General features: G+C 52.1%; 1 protein-coding gene across 1 annotated transcript in view; it reads right to left on the bottom strand.

The window, feature by feature from the left end:
* PKD1L2 (polycystin 1 like 2) overlaps positions 1-25,015 on the bottom strand; it is a 61,959-nt gene that overhangs the window by 10,231 nt on the left and 26,713 nt on the right. The window contains exons 18-37 of the mRNA XM_040982321.1: positions 23,986-24,168; positions 23,373-23,497; positions 22,862-22,985; positions 21,996-22,127; positions 20,738-20,963; positions 20,107-20,297; positions 18,578-18,808; positions 17,416-17,517; positions 16,347-16,525; positions 15,119-15,265; positions 12,837-13,036; positions 12,016-12,233; positions 11,296-11,501; positions 8,915-9,139; positions 7,976-8,180; positions 6,743-6,836; positions 5,260-5,397; positions 3,620-3,805; positions 2,433-2,754; positions 803-936 (exon numbers count right to left, since the gene is read on the bottom strand). Of these exons, the coding sequence (XP_040838255.1) occupies positions 803-936; positions 2,433-2,754; positions 3,620-3,805; positions 5,260-5,397; positions 6,743-6,836; positions 7,976-8,180; positions 8,915-9,139; positions 11,296-11,501; positions 12,016-12,233; positions 12,837-13,036; positions 15,119-15,265; positions 16,347-16,525; positions 17,416-17,517; positions 18,578-18,808; positions 20,107-20,297; positions 20,738-20,963; positions 21,996-22,127; positions 22,862-22,985; positions 23,373-23,497; positions 23,986-24,168 (3,568 nt within the window). The remainder of the gene's footprint in view (positions 1-802; positions 937-2,432; positions 2,755-3,619; positions 3,806-5,259; positions 5,398-6,742; positions 6,837-7,975; positions 8,181-8,914; positions 9,140-11,295; positions 11,502-12,015; positions 12,234-12,836; positions 13,037-15,118; positions 15,266-16,346; positions 16,526-17,415; positions 17,518-18,577; positions 18,809-20,106; positions 20,298-20,737; positions 20,964-21,995; positions 22,128-22,861; positions 22,986-23,372; positions 23,498-23,985; positions 24,169-25,015) is intronic.

Genomic DNA, 25,015 nt, shown 5'->3' with positions numbered 1-25,015 from the left:
ACCACCACAGGCAGCTGCGGAGGGTCCCAGGCCTGAAGCTCCTGGCCTCACACTTTAACATGTGGAAAGGCCCGATGCACTCAGGCACATTTGGGTAAGTTAACTTAAGAGATCCTTAAAAAAAATGGCAAGAGGAAATGCGACCAAAGACACACAAATAAGCCTCAAAACAGAATTTGCTACTATTGACAGTAGGGAATGAAAATGGAGACTTAACCTAGCTCTAAAGTTTGAAAAGAAAGCACAAAAATGTATTTCTATAATTGACCGTGAAGTGTAATACTTTGAATGTTTCTAATGGAGAGGAGATCAAGTTTCAGACACACTTATCATTAGTGGAACAGGGTTTTGGTTCGTGCTTTTCAGTAGGTTGGGATTAAGCTAAGAAGTAGTGAAAATGGGAAAAAACAGAACGCAAAGCATGGGGGTTATTCTGTGTGGTTAGGGTTAGTGGTGTCTGTGAAATTTACCTCAGTTGTGTGTGTGTGTGTGTGTCTGTATTTATTTAGGATGTAAAATGTGCTTCACACTCGGGGTTCATGTACAAGTTATGAACTCTTCCTTCAGGTGACATCAGTCATGACCAAGTCACCTGCCCCTCCCTGTCCACTGCCACCCAGTACCCTGCTGAGTGGATGGGCTGCCTTCAGACCCCAAGTGGTAGATTCCCCATCACTTGGGAGATGATGGATGTGCAGCCGCAGGGAGAACAAAGACTCAATCATCGATTTCCCAGCCCCACTGGGCCCAGCTGGGCCAGGAGCCTAAGCCCCAGAAGAGGTTCATAGGCGGGGTTGCATACCCAGGGCGCTGGTCTCCAGGGTCAGTGTGACAAGGCAGAACAGGTTGACATTGGCATTGTAGACAGTGAACTCTACGAACACGGCTCTGGTCAGTGTGTCCAGCCAGGTGTTGTCAAAGAGATACTGGAGGATTCTACGAAAAAGAGGGACTATCTTGCAGCATCTGTTCCATTCCCAGATGAGGTTAGGGCTTCCTCACTGATCTTCCCCTGCCTCTGCTGTGCCTTCTGTAATGGGCCACCAGGGCGGGTCTGTGGAGGGGTCATCCTGTTAGCCCTCAGGCCAGTGTCTTGGCACTCACAGTTTCCCAGACATTACCAAAGGTGTGTGTTGAGGGAGAGGGGGCGAGGAGGGGAGTAAGTTCCCAGACCAACAGTAGCAACATCATCCAGTACCTTGTTGGAAATGCAGATTACAAGGCTCCAGACCTGAATCAGAAACTCAGGGGCTGGGGCCCAGGGTGTCTGATGTTTTTATTATGTCTGATGGCTGTGGTGTCATCAGAGCCTCATAAGTCACTTGGGGCTTAGATGGGCAGCAGGTACAGCTGCCAAGGTCCTTGTGGGCTGGCAGCTCCTGGAATTCTGCCAGCCTGGTATGGTGGAAACAGTCTATGCCTGGCAGGTGGTGTGGGGACTTCCATCCTGGCTGCTTGTAACTTCTCTAGCCTTGGTTCCCTTCTTTACAAGAACCCAGTACCTCTGGCTCCTTGAGAGGGGAAAGTGGAATAGTGTGAGCATGTATACATGTAGTCATGAGAGTGTTAGCACTGTCGTCAATAAAGATGCACCTGCTTTAAAGCAAGCAGTGTCCCCAGGGGACCTGCATCCTACCTGTTCTTAAAAGCAGAGTGTCTCAGTCATCCCACGTGGCAGGAAAAGCACCCTTTGCTGTGAGCCACAGGCTGCTGGACTCCAGGGATCCCCTTCTACTTGCTCTCCTCTTGGGGATGTTGGCTGTTCATGTAGCCAGGGGCAGGCTACATGCAAACCCAAGCTTCTCTGGCACCAGGGTATGTTGGCAGTGACAGGCTACAGGGGCCTGGAGTATCCCTGCATGTCCTTGCTGTGCTCTGGGGACTCAACAGCAGGGTCATTTCTCAGGGCTTTTGGCAGTGATATCTTCCCCCAATCCCCAAGGGTAGATGTGTTTGCACTGCTCTAAAAGCAGGGAATGCAAGCTCAGTGTTGCAGGCATCGGCCAGCATCTATTACAGCCTTTGGTAGGGAACTGACTCAAATTGATGCAATATTCTGTGGCTGCTTTTGCTCTAACAAGAGCCAGGAGTCCCATGTCTTCCAAGACCATCCTGGGCTAGCTTGCTGCTTACAGGAAGGGTGAACTTCGGCTCTTACATGATGTTCCCTCTTGCCTGGTGATAGGTTTCCTAGTGTGGCAATGAGCACCCCATCCCTGGACTGGCCAAGCTCAGATCACCAGGCTGAGAATGCTGGAGGGCTTCCCTTCTGACTTTGAGGTGGCACAGTATCCAAGCATCTGAAAATACCACCTAATTCTGAGTCCCTCAGCCCCTCCCACAATGACATGAATGAACATAGCATTCTCCAGTCAGTCCCAGACTCCAGCAAACAGCTTTGCTCATGTGTAAAGGAGTCCAGTGAGCCTTACCTCGATGCATTCCCGCGATCAGTGCCCAAGGAGACCACATAGCCTCCCCCTCCATACACAGCAATTTTCCCCCACGTGGGATATCCTTGATGTTGGCTCTGACTCTGGTACTGCCAGGCCTGGTGGAAATTGTTGCTGTTATTGAGGGCAGAGGCATTCCAGCCTTCCCCATAGTCTGCCAGGTCTTCCACCTGCAGGGAGTATGGCACATGGCATCCATAGAGAGAAGCTCGCAGCTGCGGGGGGCAGGAACCTTCCCGGACCCTCACTTGGCGGATTTGGGCACTGCCAACCAGCTTGGAGTTCCCATCCGTGATGAAGCCTGAAGATGGAAAAACCAAGTGGACAAAGCTGAACTCAGAATCATCATCATCACGTGTTCCAAGCTGCCCACACCCCATGCTAATGTGGACTTCTGCATACCCATTATAGAGATGGCCAAGAGAAGCTTCTGGACAGCTGCAGGCCACTGCAGGTCATCCAGATGGCCTGTCTCTCTATCCCCATAAACTGCTCTCCTCCACACGTTGTTTGCACTTGGGTGAGTGGCACACAACACTCACTCACCTGGACACACTCCATGTGCTTTTGCTTGCTAAGGGCCTCGCATCCCATCTCTCCTACCTCTTGCTGCTGTCTCCATCTGTGCCCTTTCTCTGCCTCCTGCTATCCTCTGTGCCTGCATCAGCCTCCAACCTCTCCCTCCCAGTGTCCTAACTTGCCTCTAACTTACCCTCCACACCAGTCTCCAGGGTGGGCGCTCTTCAACCAGATACATCCCTCTCTCAAGTGGAAGCTCCCCAGGTGCCCCATTGTCTCTAGGATATGAACTTGGGAACTCCCTCATCACATGGCCCCTGTTCTGTTCCTCCACCCTGTAGCATAGTCTGACCAGTGCTTCATAGTTCTTGGTACACATGCCTAGGTGTGCCAGGCTTCTCTCACACTGTTTTTTGAGCCTGGTATGCTGCCGTTGCCCAATTGCCATTGTCAGTAACAGACATTGTGACTTGAATGAATCCTGTTGCCTGCATCAGGGGTGACCCTCTTGTGCATGCAGGCTGTCTGAGGGTCTCCTCTTCAAAACACATGATCCTATGGCTCTCAGATTTCTTCAGATGCTGTTGATGACCATGGTCTAAACCTCTTTAGAGACACAGGCACATACCTGGGGCCTGGAACTGTACCTGGAGGATGACTGAACAGGTTGCTCATGAGGGTGGTGTTGGCCCACTGGAAGAATCCTTGGAAGCTCAGCACAGCTGAAAAGCCTTGGGTGAAGCTGTGCTCGAGGTGTTTGTTGAAGTGGTAGGCGCTGGGGTCCCTCTGGCCATAGGCAGCCAGCAGTAGCATCCATAAGAAGACCACGTATGCTGGGAGGGGAGGCATGACCATGGGTTAGGCAGGGTCCCCAACTCCCACCATGTCCAGGGCAGGGGCTGGGACAGTGGCAGATAGCCTGGAACAGTGGAAGTCTAAGCTCAGCCCCTCACCCCTGTGGGATAGTGGAACCAGCCCTTACAGCCCTAACAAGCATTGAGAAGTGCCATTCCTAGCACGTGGGGCCTTCTGGCTGGGCTCACTTCGCAGCTCTGCAGCTTCTTACTGCTGTGCCCTTTGGAGTGACTCCAGCCCTCCTTGGCTCGTTCTCCTTCTCTAGGAGATGGGGGTAAGAATTCTACAGCACTGGCTCATGAAGGGGGCACCCACTGATATTTAGGAAGCAGAGCTGGTGCTATTATATGATTCCATTAAAAAGCAGTTTCCCAAGGGAAGCTGCTGCTGTGACAGTGAAGCAGACACCTGTGTTCCTGGTCCTCAGAGCCCACACCTGTCCAACTGCCAACGGTGCATGCGCCAGAGGGACCCTGTGAGTGCAAGGACTTCCTTTAGGAGCTTTCGCGTCACAGTCCTGTGGTGGGTGCAGATAAATCGTACTAAACCAGAACCTTGTGGTCTGGGCATCTGCATTCCAAGAGCCTCCCCGCTAGAGGACGCAATGATGATGGGCACTGCAGCCAGTGGCCAGGCCAGCTTGGGACTACAGACTGCATGCTCTCCCTCGGGTCCCTCATGAGACAGCCTGAGTTGCCCACAGGGAACCCACTTGTTGCACACTTTCTGTAGGCTGAGTACCTAGTCATTTGAGGTGTGTGGGACCCAAAGTGTTTAGGATTTGGGATTATTTGGACATTAGGATATTTGTACGTATGTAGTGAGATGCATGTAGGGCTGCATCAATGTGTAAATAACGATACACAGAACCTGCAGTTACCCCTGACAGTGCTTTTAGGAACCATGTGTGAGGCACGGTTTTCCAGTTTGGGAGCAATTGAGATATCAGAGTTTCAGCTTTGAGCTAACCGCCGGCTTCCTTCCTTGTCTAGTCCACTTTCTCCCTATGGGTCCTTCCCAGATTCTCCCAGATCAGCTACCCTGCTCTCAGCTGTGCCTCTGGGGAAGCCCACCGAGGGCACACACTGAGGCTGGGCAGGGCATCCTTCTCCACACACACGGTGATGAGATTGCAAGTGAGAGGAGGGGGCAGAAGGGGGGCAGGAAGAAGGGGGCCACAGTCTGGTCCGAGGTCAGGAGAGGACATGGGTGCTCAGCAGCAGCATGGGTCCCGGCTAGAGCTCAAGGGCACAAGGAGCCCAGAGAGGGCAGTGGGGTGGAAGTTGCCCCAAGGCAGTTAACTCTTTGTCCCCAGAGGATTTTAAATGTAGGGAAAGCAAGGTGAGTTGACCTCCAGTGGTACATGGCTGAGGCAGGACAACATGTTTGCTCGAGTATCAGTGCAGAAAACCAGCCATGCGAGGGTGCCTACCCAATATCTCTCTGATGAGGGCAAACGCCTTCTGTTCCTGGAGGCGGCTGGTCCTCAGCTGCATGATAGTGGCAGCAGGAGGCGGGTGGTAGACCGCCCCACTGCTGCGCCTTCGTCCCCGGAACAAGGTGTAGGGACCTGGGGAAGCAAGAATACTGAGGGAACCCCTGTCTCACCAGGTGTTGTCACACGTTTTCCCTGGAGCCATTCTGGCTGGTGCCCCCAACCCAGCCTTCGTTCTGATCTGCTCCTTCTGCCCACCTTACAGGCATCCCTACTGGCCTCCCTGTTTCCACCTTTGATCCAGCACTGTCAGTCTCTAAGAGCCACCATAGGGATCTGCCTAAAGTCACAAGAAAGTCTGTCACTCTCTCAGGCAAAGCTCCCACCCCAAAACCCAGCAGGATTTCCCACTTCCCACCCCCTGTCTTTACTGCCCTTCCCAACCCCTAGTTCATCGTGCCATAAAACAGTATGTTCTGTCCTACTGCAAGGCCTTCGCACATGTCAAGCGTGCAGTCCCTTCCTCCCATCCTACAGGAGAAAGCTCAGGTATCACTCTCTTGTTCTGTCCCCAGAACATCTGTTTGTGTGTTTACTATATACTGGCATTCCTGCAAATGGGCTGTTCATTCCAGGGGCAGCTAGTGACCTGTTCAGGGGCCATGTTGGCTAGGAGTGGGATCTGGGGCTGACTTCAAATGGGCAGAGGGGAATGCTGTGGGGTGGTTGCCATTATCATTATCAACACACTGTGCTTTCAGTGTGGGTGGATTTAACGTCATTCATATTCCATAGCTGTCAGGGCCTGGCTCAGGGTCTGCCTGCTTAAGGAACTGCCAGGGGCTTGGTTCAGCCAGGTTGGCTTGCTCGGTTTTTATTTGTTTGTTTGATCCTAGTACTGTCAATACCCTCAGGAGTTGGGGTTGGGGAATGTGAACTCAGTTCTGTAGGAGGGGCCTGGTCAGTGGACGCCCACATCAAAAGTCAGCACAATGGTGTTCCAATAAAACTTTATTTGCAAACATATGTAGCATGCTAGACCCACTCATCTGCTGGGGATTGTACATTTGTACTAGAGGTTTAATCTATAGCTATGTTCTTCAGCCTGCCAGTAAGCTGCTGCTGAATTTGTTTATCTATTTCTGATTTATTTATTTATTTACTTATCTGTCTATTTTTGGTTTTGTTCTCACACTCAGGGATATGAGCCTGGGAGAAGGAAGCTACTTGGATACTTGTTCCTATTACACAGAGAAGGACAACCAGGCAAGAGCTGACCCTACCATGCCTCTTCTGGGGAGAAGCTAGAGAGAAATGCCCACAGGTTGGCTCACGAGACTAGAGGGGTGCTTCCGGGTGGAGGGCTCAGAGAACCCCCACCACACACAAACACACCAAACCTCAGCTCTGCAGGCCATGCTCAGTTTCCTGGGACCACCAGAGTACCAGGTCCCCACCTCACCCACTAAGGCCTCATTACCTGGACCATCGAGATGTCCCGGTAGCAGGGGCACAGCCTCCTCTTCCTCCTCTCTCTTCAGGACCAGTGCAAAGAAAGCAGCGAAGCCCAGCACCTGGAAGAAACACATGTTGGCCCTGGGACTGTGCAGCAGAACTGGGCCACATTTCTGAGTGTGGTGGGTACAGAAGCCCTGGTAGTCAGGTGGCCACTGTCTCTTCTACAGGAGAGTGGCAGTTAGCAGGAATGAGGGCCAGCGAGCAGAGGGAGTGCTGAACTCCCTGAGCCTTCTCACCTGCTGGGCAGGCACTGCTTCCTGCCTCACATCTCTGCCCCCTCCACACCTGCTGTCCCACCAGACTACGTAAAACACGCCATGTCCTCCTCCCTGTGCCTACTGCACATGCTTGCAGCAGGCTCTATGGTCAAGTTATGAACAAAAGGGCTGGGGCCGTAAGTCTGTTCTTGGCCGTCCCTGAGCCTGGTCTGGAGCAGGTTGGAAGTTCTGTTTTGCTCGTATGCTAAAGCTGTTTTGGTGAAATGGGGAAACCCCCAAGTAGAGTGAAGGATTTGGAGGCTTTGTCTGAGGAATCAAGATTCGCTTTGAATGTCCCCTCCTGCCTATGATTTCCCGCAGTGTTCCCTCTTCCGGGGGACCCCCAGGGACTCCCACCTGGCACCTCCCAGGGGAAGGTACAGGTCTGAGCCCAGCAGGTGTGTACTATACCCTGTTCTTCATGTGATTTCACGTGCAGCTTTTCATTGCTGCACACATGGCTTGTCAATCACAACTTGCATGTTGTTCACTGTCATCCACATCAGGGATGTTCAAAAGGATTGTGAAACATGTGGAGTATGGGAAAGCTGTGTGTGGATTTTGTAAAAAAAATTTTCCACCATAAAGAAACATCTTCCAATTCTGTCTTTCTAGAAACCTTTTGGAGTGCCTGTACTTGTTTGTGACTTGAACATCTTCACCTCAGCTTTCTCGCTTGTAAAATGGAAGGCAAGAACCCACACAGGGATGAGCGTGACAAGCAAACACAAACACCGGACAGCACAGAGCCTGGCCCAGAGTGAGCATCCAATAACCAGGACTGTTTGGGTAATTTCTCTCATTCTCCCGCCTGCCCCAGGCCCTGTGTCCAGGGGGTGTTTCCTGAGTGTTTGTTGAGTGAATAAAGGAAGCCTGAAGCCTGAGGATGGTGAGGGTAAGCAGGGGGAGGGGTGCAGCCATGTGGGGTGGGGGCTGACCTTCAAGGGCTGTGTGACGAACACGCTCTCCACGAAGGAGACCACCATGGACAGGAGCCAGCGGAGGGAGGTGGCCCTCCCGTAGTGCAGGCCGTAGAGCATGGTGAAGAAGGCTGCCACACCACTGGTGGCTGCCACCAGGAACCAGCCCACCAGGATGCACCACCAGGGCAGGCCACGTGGGGGCTTGCTGGCCCGCAGGGTGCTGCCAAGGGAAGTGGAGGCACAGGTCAGGGAACAGAGGAAAGCTCAAACCCAAGCCCGCCACCTGCATGATCTTGAGCTCCCAGACGCTCCATTTTGTCTTTGACTTTCTCTTTGTCATTCCCAGGGCTGTCCTATCTTCTAACTCACTGAGGTCACACCCACCTGCTGTGCTAACCACACAAACTGGCTCCATTATTCCTTCCAGCAAGCTGGGAAGGCTGGCTCGGTATGGATTTTAAAAATTTCTATTATGAAAATGTTTCCTGATTAAAAAAAAATTAGTGAGAAGCAACCCCCAGACACTCACCCACCCCCAGACTTCAACTGCTGTCATTACCATGTCACATTTATGCCATTTATCCCCACGCTGCTTTTCAGGAGCAGCGGTGAAGGGGTGGTCTGGAATCTTTAAAAATAAATTCCAAATGCATCACCAGTCATTCGGAGTGACTTGACATGCCTCAGATGATCACTTTCTTCCTGAATTTTCTTTCTTGTTCATCATATTTAATATAAGTTCATGAGAACTCCTCCTGGTTGGAAGGTACACAGCCAGGAGTCAGCCCACGTGGAAGCAGGAACTGTAAGGTGCTGTACCAAGGGCTGTCAGCATCTGCGAGCAGGTGGGTCTATCCAAACCCTACCTTCGAGAGTGTGCAGGAATCTCAAGTCACTTCTGTTCGGGGAGGCTGGTGTGGATGCCCTCCCACAGCTCCCAGGCGAGCAGCTTACCTAGTGCATGCTGGGGCCTGGAGGCCCCGCTGTCCATCCAGGTGTCCTTTCAGGGTCTGCAGCTGCCTGAGTGCCCGCGCGTGGCTGTGACGCTGAGGCAAGTCCTGGGGCCCAACCAGACTCAGTGCTTGCTCCACGCGCTCCAGCTGAAGGTAGAGACACTGCCCGTGGATGCCATCCTTCCAAGCTGCATTTGGGGCCACCTCTGGCTTGTGGTGCTGCCTTCTCCCTAGGGGCCCCGGGGAAAGCCATCAGCTGGTGGCAAGTGATGACACATGTAAGCTAACCCTACTTAGCCTCATGCTAAAGATGACATCTCGGGATTTGAGCGGTAAAGACGGCGTCTCAGGATCTGAGCTCTCTTTAAGTTATGAGTACTGTCAAACACACAGCAGAAGATGGGGTGCCGAGATGGCATCTCGCACACTCACTGTCTGGCTTCAGCAGCTTTCGTTGCTTTGCCTGTGCCTGCCCACTCTCCATGTGGATCATTTTGAAGTGTACTTCAATGTTTAATTGAAAAGGAGAAAAGAGTAGATTTCTACAGAAGATAAGGATTCTTTTGTTTTAAGACAGTAACAGATGGCATTATCAGTCTTTTTATTTAAAACAAAGACTTGCGCATTTATTTGAAGTAGAGAGATATTTATCTTCTGTCTGTTTGTTCACTCCCCAGATGGCCACAGCAGCCACGGATGGTTCATGATGTGGCCAAGAACCTGGAGCAGGGAGTTGGCCTGGAGGCAGAGCAGTCAGAACTCAAACCAGCAATCGAATATGAAATGCTGTGTTGCAGGTAACACCCATTATTGGTCTTTAAAATGAATAATACTAATTGATGGTGAGAGATTAATGAGTAACCTCTTCACAGCACTAAATGTCTTATCAGTGGTTGAGTTTCCTTTGGGTACATTCTGGATTCTTTTCTATACTTGGTTTGTTCAAATTTCAGATTTCTAAAAAAAAAAATTAAAACTTTTTTATCTTCAATTATAGAGATAATACATGTTCACTGTAAGAAAACAAATTTAAGCATTTCCATCATTCCCTATGCCTTTTTAAAAAACACTTATTGATTTATTTGAAAGAGTTTCAGAGAGAGGGAGGTTTTCCATCTCTTGTTTCACTCCCCAAATGGCCACACTGGCAGGGTTGGGCTAGGCTGAAGCCAGGCGCCTGCAACTCCATGCTGGTCTCCCATGGGAGTAGAGGCTAGGGGACTTGCACCTTTCTCTACTGTTTTCCAAGTGCATTAACAAGGAGCTGAATTGGAAGTAGACCAGCCAGAACTCGAATGGATGCTTGTATGGGATACTGGCATTGCAAGCGATGTTTAATATGCTGTGCCACAACGCCAGCTCCTCCTGTACCTTTCTTAGAGAAACTTGGCATGTAGAGGAGGAGGAGCCAGGCCTCAGCCCTCACCTGATCTGGGAGGTGGCCACATCCAGGGACACATTCTCCTGACTTCAGGCGTCTGCCCACCTCCTCGTGGAGTGTGCGGCTGGGTGTATGAAATGGCAAAGTGGAGTCCCTCTGTCCTGTGCTCTCTCCCTGGTCATCAGAGTGAGGAAGCACCACTTGCACTGAGAGAAGACTGAAGCTGTGGCATCACTGCCCCTTTGCAGGCCATCACTGCCCCTTTGCAGGCCAGGCAAGGAGGCAGGGTAAGCCTGTGGGGCAGCATCACCCCTGCCACCTCCCTCTGACTGGCATCTTCCTCCCTCACCCCCTGCAACTTGTGCCTCCCTCCACTGAAGATCTTAGCATCAACATGCCTTGTGTTGCAAAGCTTTTTGTTCGTACTTTGCAAGAATTTGTTATTGCCAGTCATAATACTGCTGCTGAATATCTTCTTTGTGTCAGGCAAGTATTGCAGCATTATGTGTGTGTGTGTGTGTGTGTGTGTGTGTGTGTGTGTGTGTGTGTGTTATGATCTCATCAGTCCTCACAATAAGCCAAAGAGCTAGGTGGATCAATGGAGGAGGAAACCAAGTCTCAGAGAGGTTGAGCAATTTGACCTAAAGTTGCACAGCTGTTCCTGGCTCTCGGCCCATGGCTAGCAGGTGCAGTAGTGAGTGTACAGTGGGACAGTCCCTTGGATGACCTTTACAGACAGTAAACACCCAGCACCCTGGGGCACATCCTTCAGAGCAGGTGTGGCAGAGTGAGAGACAAGATCCCAGCTCCACAGGGGCATGCCATGAACATCTCAGTATAGCAGTGAGAAGTTGAGTGTGCATGGTATAGATAGGGGCTGGTGGTGAATGGGCCAAGCAGAGGCTAATGAGGGAGATCCCAACACGGCCTCTTGACCTCCTAATAATACCAACATGTCCTGCTTCCACCTGGCTCTAGAACAATTCCAAAATATCAAGGACTTACCTTTGACCTGTACAGACCCAAAAGCAAATGGTTTCTCAGCTTCCTCCCTGAGCCCCTGGCCTGCCACGTTCTGCGGACATATGAGATCTTCCACCAGGGCTAGGAGAGTGTTAATGTCCATGAGGCTAATGGAGTCACAGCTGGAGGCTGTGGGCAGCACCCTCAATGCTTTGAACAGGGAGCAGACCAGTTTCCGCAGCTCCTGCAAGGTAACCCCAGCCAGAAACAGCATGAACCACAGGTGATGGGCACTTAGGGGTCAAGAACATGCGCCCTGCACTGGGTACACTGCCTTGGAGACTCAGCTCTGCCCACTGAGACATGATCTGGATCTCCTAAGGGTTTGTTCTGTTGCCTCTGAAATCCCTCTTCCAGGATTTGAACTGACTCCTTCCAGGCTGTGTTCTTTGGAGCATGGATCATAATAGGTGCTCAATAAAAGCTTGTAGCTTTTATGAATGCAGAGAAAGGAGTCTTTTCTATGAGGGAGTGTAGTCTGCAAGATTAAAGTGAGGGTGGACTACTTTGCATATAACAGGTACTCAAAAATGTGTATGTACATGGATGTATATAAATGTAGGATTATATTCAGTTCATACATCTTGATGACTGACACTGTTAAACAATAGGGGGCTGCAGGGCCCCAAGCCCCGGCTTGTGCATCCCTGTCTGCTTGGCTGCAGCCACGCCCACATGGACAGAGGTAGAGAACATACTTTGGTCACCATTTCAGGTGTCAGGAGGCCCAGGTCCACAGGTTGGGATGCAGAAGTCAGATCTGGGGTCCTGTTGTCCCATCTCCCAGGGTTTGACTCCTGCGTGGCCCGAGGACGGGAGTGCCGGAAGATCTGGACGATCAGCAGGTTGATGGGAAACATGAGCATGGAGCTCTCCAACCCAATCATCACCTCCTGCCACGTGAATTCAACCTTGCCTAGGAAAGGCCAGTGACAACAGGTCAAGGGGAGAGGTCAGAGCCCCATCCCCCCCACTGCTCCCAGAAGGCAGCTAGGCAGTGAAGGGCAACCTTGGCCCAGCCCCCAAGAGCTCATCTCTGAATACTTCAATATGCTGTACCATAAAAGTATCTTTATCTGGGGCCATGGATCCCACACATGATCTCTGCTGACCTGCGTGCCTTGTGATGGGGTGCAGGTATGAGTGTGACCTCTTCAGTGGCTGGAGCTGAAGACCAGCCAGGTGTGTAGTCAGCCATGCCTACCCTGGATGCCAAGGCCTGGGCAGACTTCCCTGGCTGGCAGTGCTTAGCATTCACTGCCTCCACCCAGTTGGCAGGAACAGTTAGCACTGTTGCTGGCTGATCTGGGAGGCAACAGCAGGAAGCTCCATGCCTCGTCCCAGTTGGTCCTGCCCCATGAATCTCCTCCTTTGGCTGATTTTCACCTGCATCCTTGGGCAGTGATAATCCAGGGCTGTGAGTACCATGACGGTCTTAGTTCTATGAGTTCTTCTAGTGGGTCATCCCAAGGGTGGTCTTAGAACTCTGGAATTACAGCAGTACCACCAGGAGAATTACCCAAGTCCATCTTCTGCTCCGCTGGGTTCTTGGGGACGCCCCAGAACATGATGCTGGTGAGCATGGTGCACAGCAGCAGGGAGAAGCAGCAGGACACGCGCTGCACGCGGGTGAAGTGGCTCCGGGCCGAGCAGCTGAAGATGGAGTACCAGAGGTGTCCCTCCTGGAAGCCTGCAGAGGTCTTCATGAAAAACAGGTGGCTGTGGGCAAGCAGGCAGAGGGGGGCAGGCATTGAGAGATACCGGAGTGGGGAGAGCCTGGCTTCTTCAGGAATGGCTTGGGAGGGAGGAGGAGAGAGAACTTGCTTCTCAGGATGCATATGTACTTTTAATGTTGCAGAAGAAGCACTGTATCATGGCACCTGTGCAGACAGTGACCCTGGGGAGAGCTGGGTTGTGACACTAGATCGCCTTTTTCCTAGCACTAGATTTTATTCTTTACACCTTGATTTACTTATCTGTAAAATGGGGCTATCCCATTGGATTGTTGAGATGATTTAAGATGGTAATGTTTGTAAAGCATCTGAGGGTGGGAGCTGGCAATAGGTGTTAATAGTCAATAGGTGTTAACAAGGCGTCATTATTGACGAGAGAGGCAGAGAGAGAAGACATAAGAAAGCCTAAGAGAGCTGCTGTCTGCTGATTCATGCTGCTGGCGCCATCATAGCCAGGCTGGGCCAGAGCTGGCAGCAATGACCACAGTCCAGCAGGTTCAAGCTCCTGGTGCCCAGCATAGCCAGGCCGGGCCACAGCTGGCAGCAATGACCACAGTCCAGCTGGTTCAAGCTCCTGGTGCCCAGCATAGCCAGGCCGGGCCACAGCTGGCAGCAATGACCACAGTCCAGCCGGTTCAAACTCCTGGTGCCCATCATAACCAGGCCGGGCCAAAGCTGGCAGCGATGATCACAGGCCAGCTTTTTCACCTTGGCACTCCAGTGTGGGATAGCAGCCTCTTAACTGCGAGGTAAAACACTACTCTTTCCTGGCGACAACTTTAATGATTATTTAGTCATAGATTTTAATATGCTAATATAATGTAATATTAATGTCATTTCAATAAGATCCCTGATTTTCCAGAGGGCTTGCAGAGCTAAGGTTCCCAGCTGGTTCTTGTTCTGGTAAAAGTCAAAGAGGGAGCAGTTATCAGTAACTGTGACTTTCCACATTGCCCTTCTCATATCCTGTGCTCTGCTGGGCACCAGGGATGCCAGGGGAGGACCGCAGGAAGCTCCCCACCTGCCTTCAGTCGGCACGCATGCTCTGATATGCTTGGTGACAATAGTTGATGCTGACTCTGAGCCATGTCCCCTGCCGAGAGCATTATAAACATCATTTCGTAGAGTTTGCTCTAGAGCCATAGAAGTGCAGGGGACACTAAATAATTCATTTTCAGCTGAGCCTGTGACAGTTCAGGCAAGTCAATGGCAGGTGCTAGGCCTTCTGTAGGGTCCGTGTCTCTCTGATTCAGCTTTAACCCTCGTGGAAGCCTAGTTGGATAGCTGGGAGGATGGACCTCCTGAATAAATGGGCATCTGTAGTGTTGAGAGGGTAAGTACGCATGTGTGTGAATGTGGGCCTGTGATTGTGTCTGTGTGTGCACACTGTGCCTGCTCATACATGTTTGCAGGGCAGGGTAGAAGGAAGTAATTCAACAGGCAGGGGGTGGGCAAGGGAGCAAAGGGCACGCAAGTGTGTCCACTGGAAGAACCCTTGAAGCTAAAACAACATGACAAGGAGACCCAAGGCCAGGGGTCAAACCTCTTCTAAGTCAGTCTGCTCACCAGTAAACAAGCAAAAGGCTCTTCCACAACATCTGCAAAGAAATGGAGTGACTTCCCAGCATCCTCACGCCCCAGAAGACAATTCTGACCTTAAAGTTCATGTCTCAGCAGCCCAGGCCCCCAGTCCTAACGGGACAAAGTGATCGGTCAGGGCTTCCCAGGCCTGCTGGCTAGACTCAGGATTATCATAGCACAGAGAATAAAGCCAAAAACATTTGATTAGAGGCAAGAGGTCGCCTAGCTGCTGTCTGTGACACTTGCAACCCAAATGGGCACCATATGGGGGACCCAGAAGAAGCTCCTGGCTCTTGACTGTGACCTGGCTTAGCCCTGGCCACTGTGGCCATTTGGAGAGTGAAAATCCCTCTTTCTGCCTCTCCTTCTTTGTAACTGCCTTTCAAATAAAGAGAAAAATTCTTTTTAAAAGAGAGAGAGAGAGAACATACACATACTTTTGAAAAAGCATTTGCTTAAAAAGGGGAAAAAGAAAAAGAAAAAGCACCTGAATTGTTTCCTGTCCTGCTCTGTGGCCACTGGAAACACCTTGTCGAGGACACAGTCTGCGACATCGACTGACAGCCACGAGTTGCAGAGAAAATGCCACCTGCGGTCCACCGCCGGCTCGTAGACCAGCACGCGGCTCACGTACCTGGGGAAGGAACCATGCTCCTGAAGCCAAGGGAGAGGAGAGTCTTGCACATAGAGGATGGGACATCTTTGCAAGCCTGAACCCCAAGAATAGCTGCTCCCTGGAAAAGAGACTTCCAGGTTTTTTTTTTTCATTGTTTTCAGGACCCTGGTCAAGTTTGGTCTCCTACAGAGGAGTTTAGTTCATTGGAAAGCCAGCTCTGGGCTGATATTTTGGAGCAACAGCTGGCATGGTGCTCATGGGATGCCAGCCTCGCAGGCTGGGATGACAGACTCAACACTGCGCGGCCAATGACAACGCTCATGGTATTGACAGCTGCTCGGCACTGAGCATTTACCATGCCAGGCGTTTACCACGCCATCAAGCGGGAACCCTCTTAATGAGCATGGTCGCATTTCCAATACGGCAGCCCAGTCAAGGTCACATGCCCTCGTAGGGTGGCCGATGTGATCAAGACCCAGATAGCTTGGGCCAAACCAGGACAATCCCAGAGCTCCCCTAGGGCCAGCACTTGGGGTGGTGTCCTGGCTCAGTATCTACTTCTGCTTCCCTCCCTGCCTACCTGTGCAGGGGCTGATCCTGCCACATCTCAGTCAACCCTGGTATGCTTCCTGCCATCTCAGTCAGCTTCCTGGGCACAGCCTGTATCTGCAGCACTTACAGTACTGAAGTGCAATTCCTAATGAATTGAAGATGCACAAAAATGCTGTGAGTTTTCTAAAGCTGCCAGCGGCTCATGAGTGACCAGTCTGGACATTACTCATTTGGGCCACTAGTTTAGGATTCGGACACCATGCAGAGAGGCCCTGGCTCTGAACTGGCCAGCTGCATGACCCTGGGCAAGTCAGAGACCAATGCTCCAAAGGATCAGATGTGGGGCTGGCCCTGGACCCATGGTTATGACCACCAGTCCTCCAAGCTACTGGCACAGTCTGTATAGACCTTGAACCTGGGGGGCCTCTCTGATGCTTGGTTAGCTTATCTGAGAAATGGAGATCCAGCCCATGCACCTTGCAGAGGCCGTGAGGACCTGGAATTAGAGCATTGCAGTGTCCAGCCTTGGGCCTGGCCCTTGACTCACCAGGATGGCCGGTCACCGGAGTTGTCATGCCACAGCCGGAGGCTCCGCAGCTCCCCAAGGGGGAACAGGGTGGAGAGCAGGAAGACATCCACTCCTCCTCGCTGGAAAACTGGGCTGCTGCGGTCTGACAGGTGGTGGGGTTCACTCTCGCCATCTGACCCGTACAGGGTGATAGTCACCTGCAGGCCAGACATCACGAGTGGCCAGCTGAATCTGCCAGCCTTACTTCACGAGAAGGGGCAAGAAACAAAAACACAATCGCAGCCCTTTTGTCCCCTCCCATCCTGGATGTGCTGCATTATTTTTTCCTGTCATGTGCATCCCCCATTAAAGATCCATTCTGCCTTGTGGCAATCCTTGGCACTGTGAAATGAATAATAAGCACTCATCACCTTTGAAAAATGCTAGGGATGGGCCTGGCACAATAGCCTTGCATTGCATGTGCCAGGATGCCATCTAGGTGCTGGTTTGTGTCCCAGCCACTCTACTTCCCATTCAGCAATGGAGGATGGCCCAAAGTCTTGGGACCCTGCACCCTTGTGGGAGAATTGGAGGAAGTTCCTGGCTCCTGGTGTCAGATTGGTTCAGCTCTCAGCTCTGGCCATTGTGGCTATTTGGGAAGTGAATCAGTGGGCATATCTTTCTGTCTCTCTTTCTCTCTGTATATCCGCCTTTCCAATAAAAATAAATAAATCTTTAAAAAAAAAAAAGAATGCTAGAGACTTCGCAAAAGGGCATGGAAAAATGCATATGATGAAAAGCTGTGTGTATGTTTCAGGTATTTTTTCACTAAGATAAAACTTATCCTTTAGCTACTTCTTCCTATGAACTTCTTGACACCCCCAGGGCCAGCTACCCTTGGTCTTCCAAGGAGAACCAGAGTGGATCTCTTTGAACCACTGCCCCTCTGCCCCTTTACTCCTGGGATGACGGTCTGATGAAAAGGTTCTCACCTCTAGAACACAAAAAGCCAAAGAGAAATAGAAGACCCAGAATCCACCGAAGTGAGCCTACAGTGGCAGAGCCAGTGTTGGGCTGATGAACCAGAGCGCACTGCCCAGTCGGGTACCTTTGAGGAGGTGGCTGCCCCTCGCCGATGTCCCGTGTAGACTGTCACCAGGTAGTGGTACTGGGCAAAGGGATCGTTATCCTCCAGCACCGTGAGCTTCACCTGCACAGAGACACGACATTAGGAGGGCCCTGCCGGGTGAGCTCAGTCGTTACACGAGCTACAAACGTGCTGGGCACTAAGGACAATAAAAGGCGAAAGCAAGATTATGTATGCTACACTACTCATTTCATTGATGTGAACTGTTCTTGACAAAAGCAGGATTTGGGGTTAAGAAACTATAACTACAAGCACAAGTGCATTCTCCATTGAGCATGGCTGCACTCCTCAGTTGGATATGAACTTGGTGTTAAGCCCAAAGTGTTAGGTGATGGAGCTGATAAAGCACGCAAATGCTGTTGACATATTATATCTGATAACATCCGTAAATGGAACTGTGCTAATGGGGGATTCTGGAAGGAATGAAATGTTAGGATAATGTCAGTGAGCAGGAATGGGTCAGGGGTCAGGGTGGCTCAGAACCCCTCCATGGAAGGCTTGGGTGCTGGTTGCTGGGGTGCGATTGCCAGGGGTGCAAGGTTACATGTCTGTTGAGAATAGACCCTTGGGGAAGAAACCGACGTCCAGTGACCACTGGTGGAGGTTATGGACCTGACCAAGACCTGACCGTCTGAACTTGGGACAGCTGCAGAGCTTCACAGGACCAGTTGGGTGGTGATCTGCCCATCCTGTGCCCTCTTCTTCCCCAGGGCCCTCGGTGAACATCCCCTGTGCCCCACACCCTGTGAGGCCGCCTCAGTATTCAGGGTGGCAGTGTAAACCCCAAGGCTCCTGCATCTTCACCTGTGTTGGCACGCTGGGTTGGGGAGAGGGTGTTAGTCTGTGTACCTATGCAACCTGGCACTTGTGTGTGCATTTCCTTCCCATGTTCCTAGACACTTGCTGAAGACCTACTGTGTGTCTGCCATGGACGTGTCTCAGAAATACAAACATTTTGTTGTGGCAGGCAATTGTCTGATATCATTTCAGACCTGTCTTAGGCTTAGGCGGATTTCAATGTTTGGCTGAATTAGCCTAAACTAGCAGCTGGCTTCTCTGCTCCCAACCCTGGCTCTCATCACCACAACCCCTGCCAGGAAACATCCCGTGTTCTTCAGCTCACCTTGTTTTGGTCCTGCACATCCTTCCTCCTGGCCCAGATCACCACCAACACGTAAATCACACATAGGCAGCCCACAGTGGTCACCACCACAGGGTTGTCCTCGAAGGTGGCAAAGAACTCAGCCGTCTGGCTGACGTCTACAGTGTTGGGCAGCACCAGGAATGAGCTTCCAAAGAAGGTGAGGTGGTTGCAGAGGCAGTGCGTCTGGGAGGGCGTGGTCTGAGGCCCCACCTGCAATCCCAGAAGAGGCCAGGGGCAGAAATGCTCTGGGGTTCGTCCCAGCTCCCAGAGCCCAGGAGAAGGATTGAGTAACTTTTGTGTGGCTGGCTGTGCTGGGGTGTGGAGCTCGGAGGCGACCCCTTTGAGCTTTGTCATTTAAGTAAACATGAATTTTAAAATGCAGAGGATGTTTTGTTTGCAGCCAACATTGTATCTGTCATTCTCAGGGGACATGTCTGTATAGCTGTGAATGGGCCTCACCTTGCAATAACGCTGACTTTACTCTTTGACCAGCATATCTCCAGAGACCCGAGATTGCTTTGGCTGTGTGGGAATGGAGTGTGGTTTTCTCTCTAGGCTGCATGACCGAATTTGCTGGTGTATGATTCCCCACGATCTCCTTGTGTCTGTGGCTCTAGCTGCCCCTGTCTTGGACACCTGGGACTATAATGAGTATCAACTGCATGTGGTGGGGCTAAGCATAGATTCTGGTGCTTGACAAAGGCGTGGAAGCAGAAGGGACAGTGGTGCCCCAGAGAAGGATCTGATGTCCTCAAGCCCATGTGTCTGCCTGTAGGATGCTGCCCCAGCTCCTTGGGGGCATGATGAGCTGACCTGAGATGGCTCTGACTGCCATGAGGCAGAGCCAAGAGGCATCCCAGGGCTCATGGGGACAGTACCAGGCTCTGTAGAAGCAGCCAACTAGCATCATGCTCATGTTCTGGCTTCAGGTCCCAGCTCCCCCACTTACCAGACGGTGTGGGGGGCTTGGGATAAGTTAGTTGAGTTTCCTGAGCCTCTGTTTTTAACACCTGTAAAATGAGGGGGGCGGTTGGAACCAACTACCTTGGAGACCATGGTGAAGGTTTGTTAAGATAGCTCAGATTCAGCATAGAACACTGCTGTACCCAGCACAGAGCAAAAGGGTCATGGTGAGTTCATTGCCTTGGCAATGACGCCCTGGCCTCGCTCGGCCACAGGAGCAGCAGGGCATCCCAGCCACTCAACCACTTGTGTGCAAGGATCATGTGCTCCAGCAGCAAACAGAATACACCGTCCTGGCCCGGAAGAGCTCGTGGTGGGCCCAGGGACAGTCATCATTGAAATGATCTGTGGAGGAAGTGTGAATGCTCAGAGGTTTGTAACTGGGAATCTGGGGGAACAGGGTGTGGGCAGTGTTCCAGGTACAGGGATCAGCATGTGCAAAGGCCCTGCCAGGGACACAGGGTGCTGGCCCAGGGGCCCTAAGAAGGAACCCAGATACAACCAACCAAGCTGCCCTGACTTCTTGATTCCTGCTTTCTCCATACCTGGCACCCAGAGTTGTCCCAAATTTCCTGCACTTCATCCCAGAACACACAGTGGGACACGAAGGTGGTGATGCCGACGGTGAGGTTCCTGTGGGGGGTCAGCCCCAGGTCAGACTCGGGGGTCACGGTCAGGTAGTAGACACCTTCTCCGAAGCGCAGGTCCTCAGGGGCCAGGAGCCACGTGAACTGCTCTTCTGCAGGGGCAGGCTCTAGGTCAGCTGGAAGTCTTGTTGGGAGGGAGCTAACATCCCTGGAGAAGGGGTCTAGGGTGACTCGGCAGGGGAGCAGACCCTGGGGTCTCCCGATGTCCTAGGTGTGCCCAGCAGCACAGAAGTGCCACTAGCTGGTCAGCCTGAGGATTCTGCCCCTCAGTGGCTGTGTGATCTCAGGCTGTTACTTAACCTCTCTGTTTTCACATCTCAACAGTTGCTACTCCAGAGGGCTGTCATGAGCAGATGTTAACCTCAAGTTGGCAAATACTCATGCTAACCATTCCCACGCAAAGAAGTGGCTGCATGTGGCAGGTGGATTTTCTCCTTAATTTTTCCCCCTGTGGTGTCTAATTCTTATTTCTGAAGTGGGTCACACCACCCAGGAAGCAGCTCGGGAGAGAGCCCTTGGCCAGAGCTACCTTCCGGAGCAGCCGCCGGCGGGAGGCGGATTTGAGCATCGTAGTTTGTGATGTTGGGGTGGAAGCCAGAGCCAAGGCTGAGTATAAGTGGGATGCCGGGACGCCAGTGCAGCTGGATGCCCAAGGCCGCCTGCCCTGAGGTCACGTTCACTTGCAGAGCTCCTGGAACAGTCAGGCTCAACTCAGTCAGCTCACGGTGTTCTTGGGGATGCTGGGGCAGCAGGATCTGTAATCAGAATGGTCAAGTTAGGGGAGGTGTGCAGGAGCAGGTGCCCCTAGGGAGTGTTGCCTGCTGCCTAGAGCTGTGCAATGCAAGTGCTGGGTGCTGAGAGCTGCTGCACTGTTTTCCTGGAATGGATGACCGCCCCCTGGGTGGCTGTGGCAGCCAGGAGGCCAAGGCGAGTCGCAGGGCTCACACCAGCTGTGCTGGCTTCTTCTGGAGGCCCCCAGGAGAACCTACCTCTTCGCCTTTTCCTGTTTGGAGGTAGCGGGAATCTGTTGGGTCGTGCATGGCCCCTTCCTCACAGTATTCTAACTTGTTCCTACCATCACATCATCTTTGCTTCTTTTGGGGTCACCCTCAGCCCCCTACTTTTTATGAGGAGTTATTTATTTATGAAAGAAGTTATTTATCTGTGGAAGAAGAGAGATCTTCCCCTGCCGGTTCACTCCCCAAATGACCTCAGCTGCCAGGGCTGAAGCTGGGAGGGAGCTTCCTCCTGGTCTCCTGCATTAATGTGCCTGGGAAGGCATCAGGTGACAGCCCAAGGATTTGGCTCCCTGCCACCCACATGGGAGACCAGGCTGGAGCTGCAGGCTCCTGACTTTGGTCTGATCCAGCCCAAGCTGTTGTGGGAGAGCTGTTGTTGGGGGAGTAAGCCAGGGGATGAACATGTGAACATGTCTCTCTCTCTCTCTCTCTCTCTCTCTCTCTATATATATATATATATATATATGTAACTGGATATTTTGGAGGCTATGTCATGGGTTGGTTTATACAAGTAAGATGATTAAAAGTTCAGGCAACAGATTTAGATTTGTAGACCCAGGAAAGCTTCGCAATCAGGCACCCGGGGATTGGAGAAAGAACACACGTTTATGGTTCTAAATCGTATGCCATGTGTAAAGCAAGCTAAGGATATTTCAAGCAATTTTTCTCTACTTTTTTTGAATGACTCATCAACTGTTGGGCCAAGTGGGAAAAGAAGCCAGAAGCACCAACCCCCCAGCCCCTAGTTCTGACAACACCAGTTACTACCTCAATGTGTTCCGACAGGTTCTTCACAGGGATAAGCTGTCCACCAGGGTGGGTCAGACGGAGGCCAGCGACGGTCCCAGTGACGTCAAAGCTGCCCCTGGCTGGGAAAGGGCTTGTGGGGAAGCTTGCCATCTGTGACAAGAGCAAGGAGTGTTGGCCCGAACCCCTAGGAGCTGGGGGTGGACTGGTGCTTGGGTAAATGACAGGTCCTAAGAGGAGGCAGGCAAGGAGCCACAGGGACCAGCCCTCAGCTGCTGCTGGCTTTCCTGGCATCTTTCTGCCCTTCAGGTCTCACACAGCAAGCCCTGGAAAGCCCGAGACAACCTTGCTTCAGCTAAACACAGGAAAATGAAGCAAAGCAAGTGCTTGCCCAGTGAGCTGTGCTTGGCTTACAGGTTCCACCTTGGTGGCTTCAAACAGCTGATGGAGAGCATGACAGAAGTACCTCTGTACTGAAGGTGAGTGCACTTCTTTTCTTTTTCTTCTCATTGTTCCAGAAAGACAAACATGTAGCTAGTATCTGCACGTCCTTCACTCTGCATCAGGCATCGTGAGGATGTGGACGGGCCGTAGTGTTCATGGGAGGGGGTGTGTGGTTCTGTGTAACCACTGAACATCTGTGGGCTGTGAGGAGGCCTGGACCCATCCTCCTCCAAACACACGGAGGACAGGCTGCAATCTCTAAGAGGAGGATGGATTTGGACATGGGGAGTTCCGCTCGCCACAGCTCTGGCCGAGTCAGTGAACCTGACTTGTAAAATGGGTCCAGTAAAACTATGTGATCAGCAGGGTGTGTGATCAACAGAAATGAGCAGATATACAAGAAGACAGTTTTGCAAACTGTCTAGGGCTGTCCCCACTGTTACCCTGATGTCCACAGGCTCCCGGCTGTCCTCTGATGAGCCAAGGGAGGCGGCAGGCAGAGTGAAGGTCGCTGAGCCAGCAGCAGCGATGTGCACAGAACATCCTCGCCAAGTCTGTGGCTGTATTCTGACCGTAGGGTGGGAACGAGAGAAGAAAGTTGGATTTGAAGGAAGAGGCCCCATACCACGTTTTCAGGGAGTCCTAGCTCTGCCCTCAGGGTGGGCAGCTGTCCTGCAATGTCCTGAAAGACCAGAACCGCGACTCTTTTAGCAGAAGCAGCTCTGACAACGTCAGGTGCTCGCTGTGGGCTCCAGTGTGTCTTGAGTCCTCAAATGCGTGGAGCAGGGGACTGGTCAGACACACCTCTGGCACAGCTAGCAGGGGGCAGGTTCCATTCATTCAGCTCGGCATCACACGCTCTGACCCTGGACTTGGTATTCAGCTGGGCTCTGCCTTTCGCAGGGTCATGGGGTATGGATGGGTGAGGCTGGGGGATAAGTCTTCTTGGGTTACCTGTTTGTGTATATGGAGATGGAGGGGGTTTCCAGCATGGCAGGAAGGCCCCCAGGCAGCATCCCAAGCAGGAGGGCAGTCTGCACTTGGTCCACAACTCGGAGCAACTGGGCCACTGGGGCCATCTAGAAAGGGAGGCAAGAGACTCCACTGAGGACACTGTCATCAGGCCGGTGTGGGGCCTTCAGAGATGACCAGGGAAGCAAGTGAGGGGAAGACAGCCCTGGAGGGGGTGGAAAGAGCTCACACTGCATGCATGTGCATGTGAGTGACTGAGTGTGCATGTGTGACTTCTCAACTCATGGCTGACCTTGGATGAGTAGAAAGCACCCATTGGCAAATCAGGAACTGAGGCTTAGGGAAGCCGCAAGGCCTGCCCATGTCACAGGCTTGCGAGTGACAGAGGCAGGGTTGGAACTCAAGCTGCCTTGTCTCAGAGCATGAGCTGTCCACTCTACCACACTGCCTCCTGGAACTCTGCTATCAGCAACAGTCTAACCCCCATGCCTCAGTTTCCCCATTGATAAGATGAGGGAAAGAGCCACCTGGGAAGCCGAGTGGGAGCTAGGCACGTGGGGCTGGGGCTGGGGTCGAATGCCTCTGGAACACCCACCTGGCTACCGCTGAACCCTGCAGGCTGTTCAGAGCTGTTGCTCAGAGAAGCTTCCAGCACGTTGCCCGCTGCTTGCAAGAGGTTCTGGCTGGCTGACTGGCGCCTCTGGTCCTCGGGGTGGGTCTTGGCACTCATCATCAACAGGGCCTCACTGGCCTGCAGCAGGGCCCAGCTGGCCACCCGCTGGGTTCAGCCAAAGGAGAACACTGTGAGCCCCTGCCCAGCACAGAGCATCCACTGTGCCAGTCAAAGGACAGTGGCCACAGGGCAGGAACACCTGCCATGGAAGAACTGGGCCAAAGCCATTGCAAAGGCTGCCTGCGTCCCTGGCTTGACCTCAGACCCTCCCTCATTACAAGGCTCCATTTGCCTCCCAGGAAGCAAGCTGGCATCTCTGAATCCATTCCAGAGTGCTTTGCACTGTGCCCTGCATCTAGTGGGCATTTGATAGCACTTGCTGACTGGAGGGATGGGCAGGCAGATGGGTGTGTGAGTGCATGAGTGGATGGATGGATGGATGGATGGATGGATGGATGGATGGGTGGGTAGTTGGATAGTGGGTGAGTGAATGGACCCTACAGGGGTGGGTGGCTGGGAGGAGGCCGGATGAAGGATGCTATACTTTGAACATGCTTTAGCTCCCCAACTCCTACAGATGTTTAAACTCCAGTGTCTTACGTTAACGGCACTGGGAGCGTGGAAAGGTAGGATAAGAAGGTAGGATTCCAGGGAAGTAATTGGACCAGATTAGGGTGCCAGGGTAGAGCCCTGTGGCCAGCTCAGGTTGGCTTCACCAGGAGGTACCACAGAGAGGCCTGTGCTTCCTCACCCACGCTCTGCCACCCTCCACCCAGGACTATGAATCTCCAAAATCATGAGTGGAAACAGACATTTTTTTCCTTCCTAAGTAGTTTCTCTCTGGCAGTTGTTATAGTAATGAAAGTTAACTAATACAAATGGATGCAGGGTTCAGTGGGTGGGTGGATGGACTCAGCACTTATTCTGGTTTTGTAAGTGTGTATATGTTTGT

The sequence above is a fragment of the Ochotona curzoniae genome, unplaced genomic scaffold, assembly GCF_017591425.1.
Source record: "Ochotona curzoniae isolate NIBS_2020 unplaced genomic scaffold, NIBS_Ocur_1.0 contig_3622, whole genome shotgun sequence".
Taxonomy (NCBI): domain Eukaryota; kingdom Metazoa; phylum Chordata; class Mammalia; order Lagomorpha; family Ochotonidae; genus Ochotona; species Ochotona curzoniae.
Note: the sequence above shows the minus strand (reverse complement) of the source record. Positions and strands in the feature narration are given on the sequence as shown.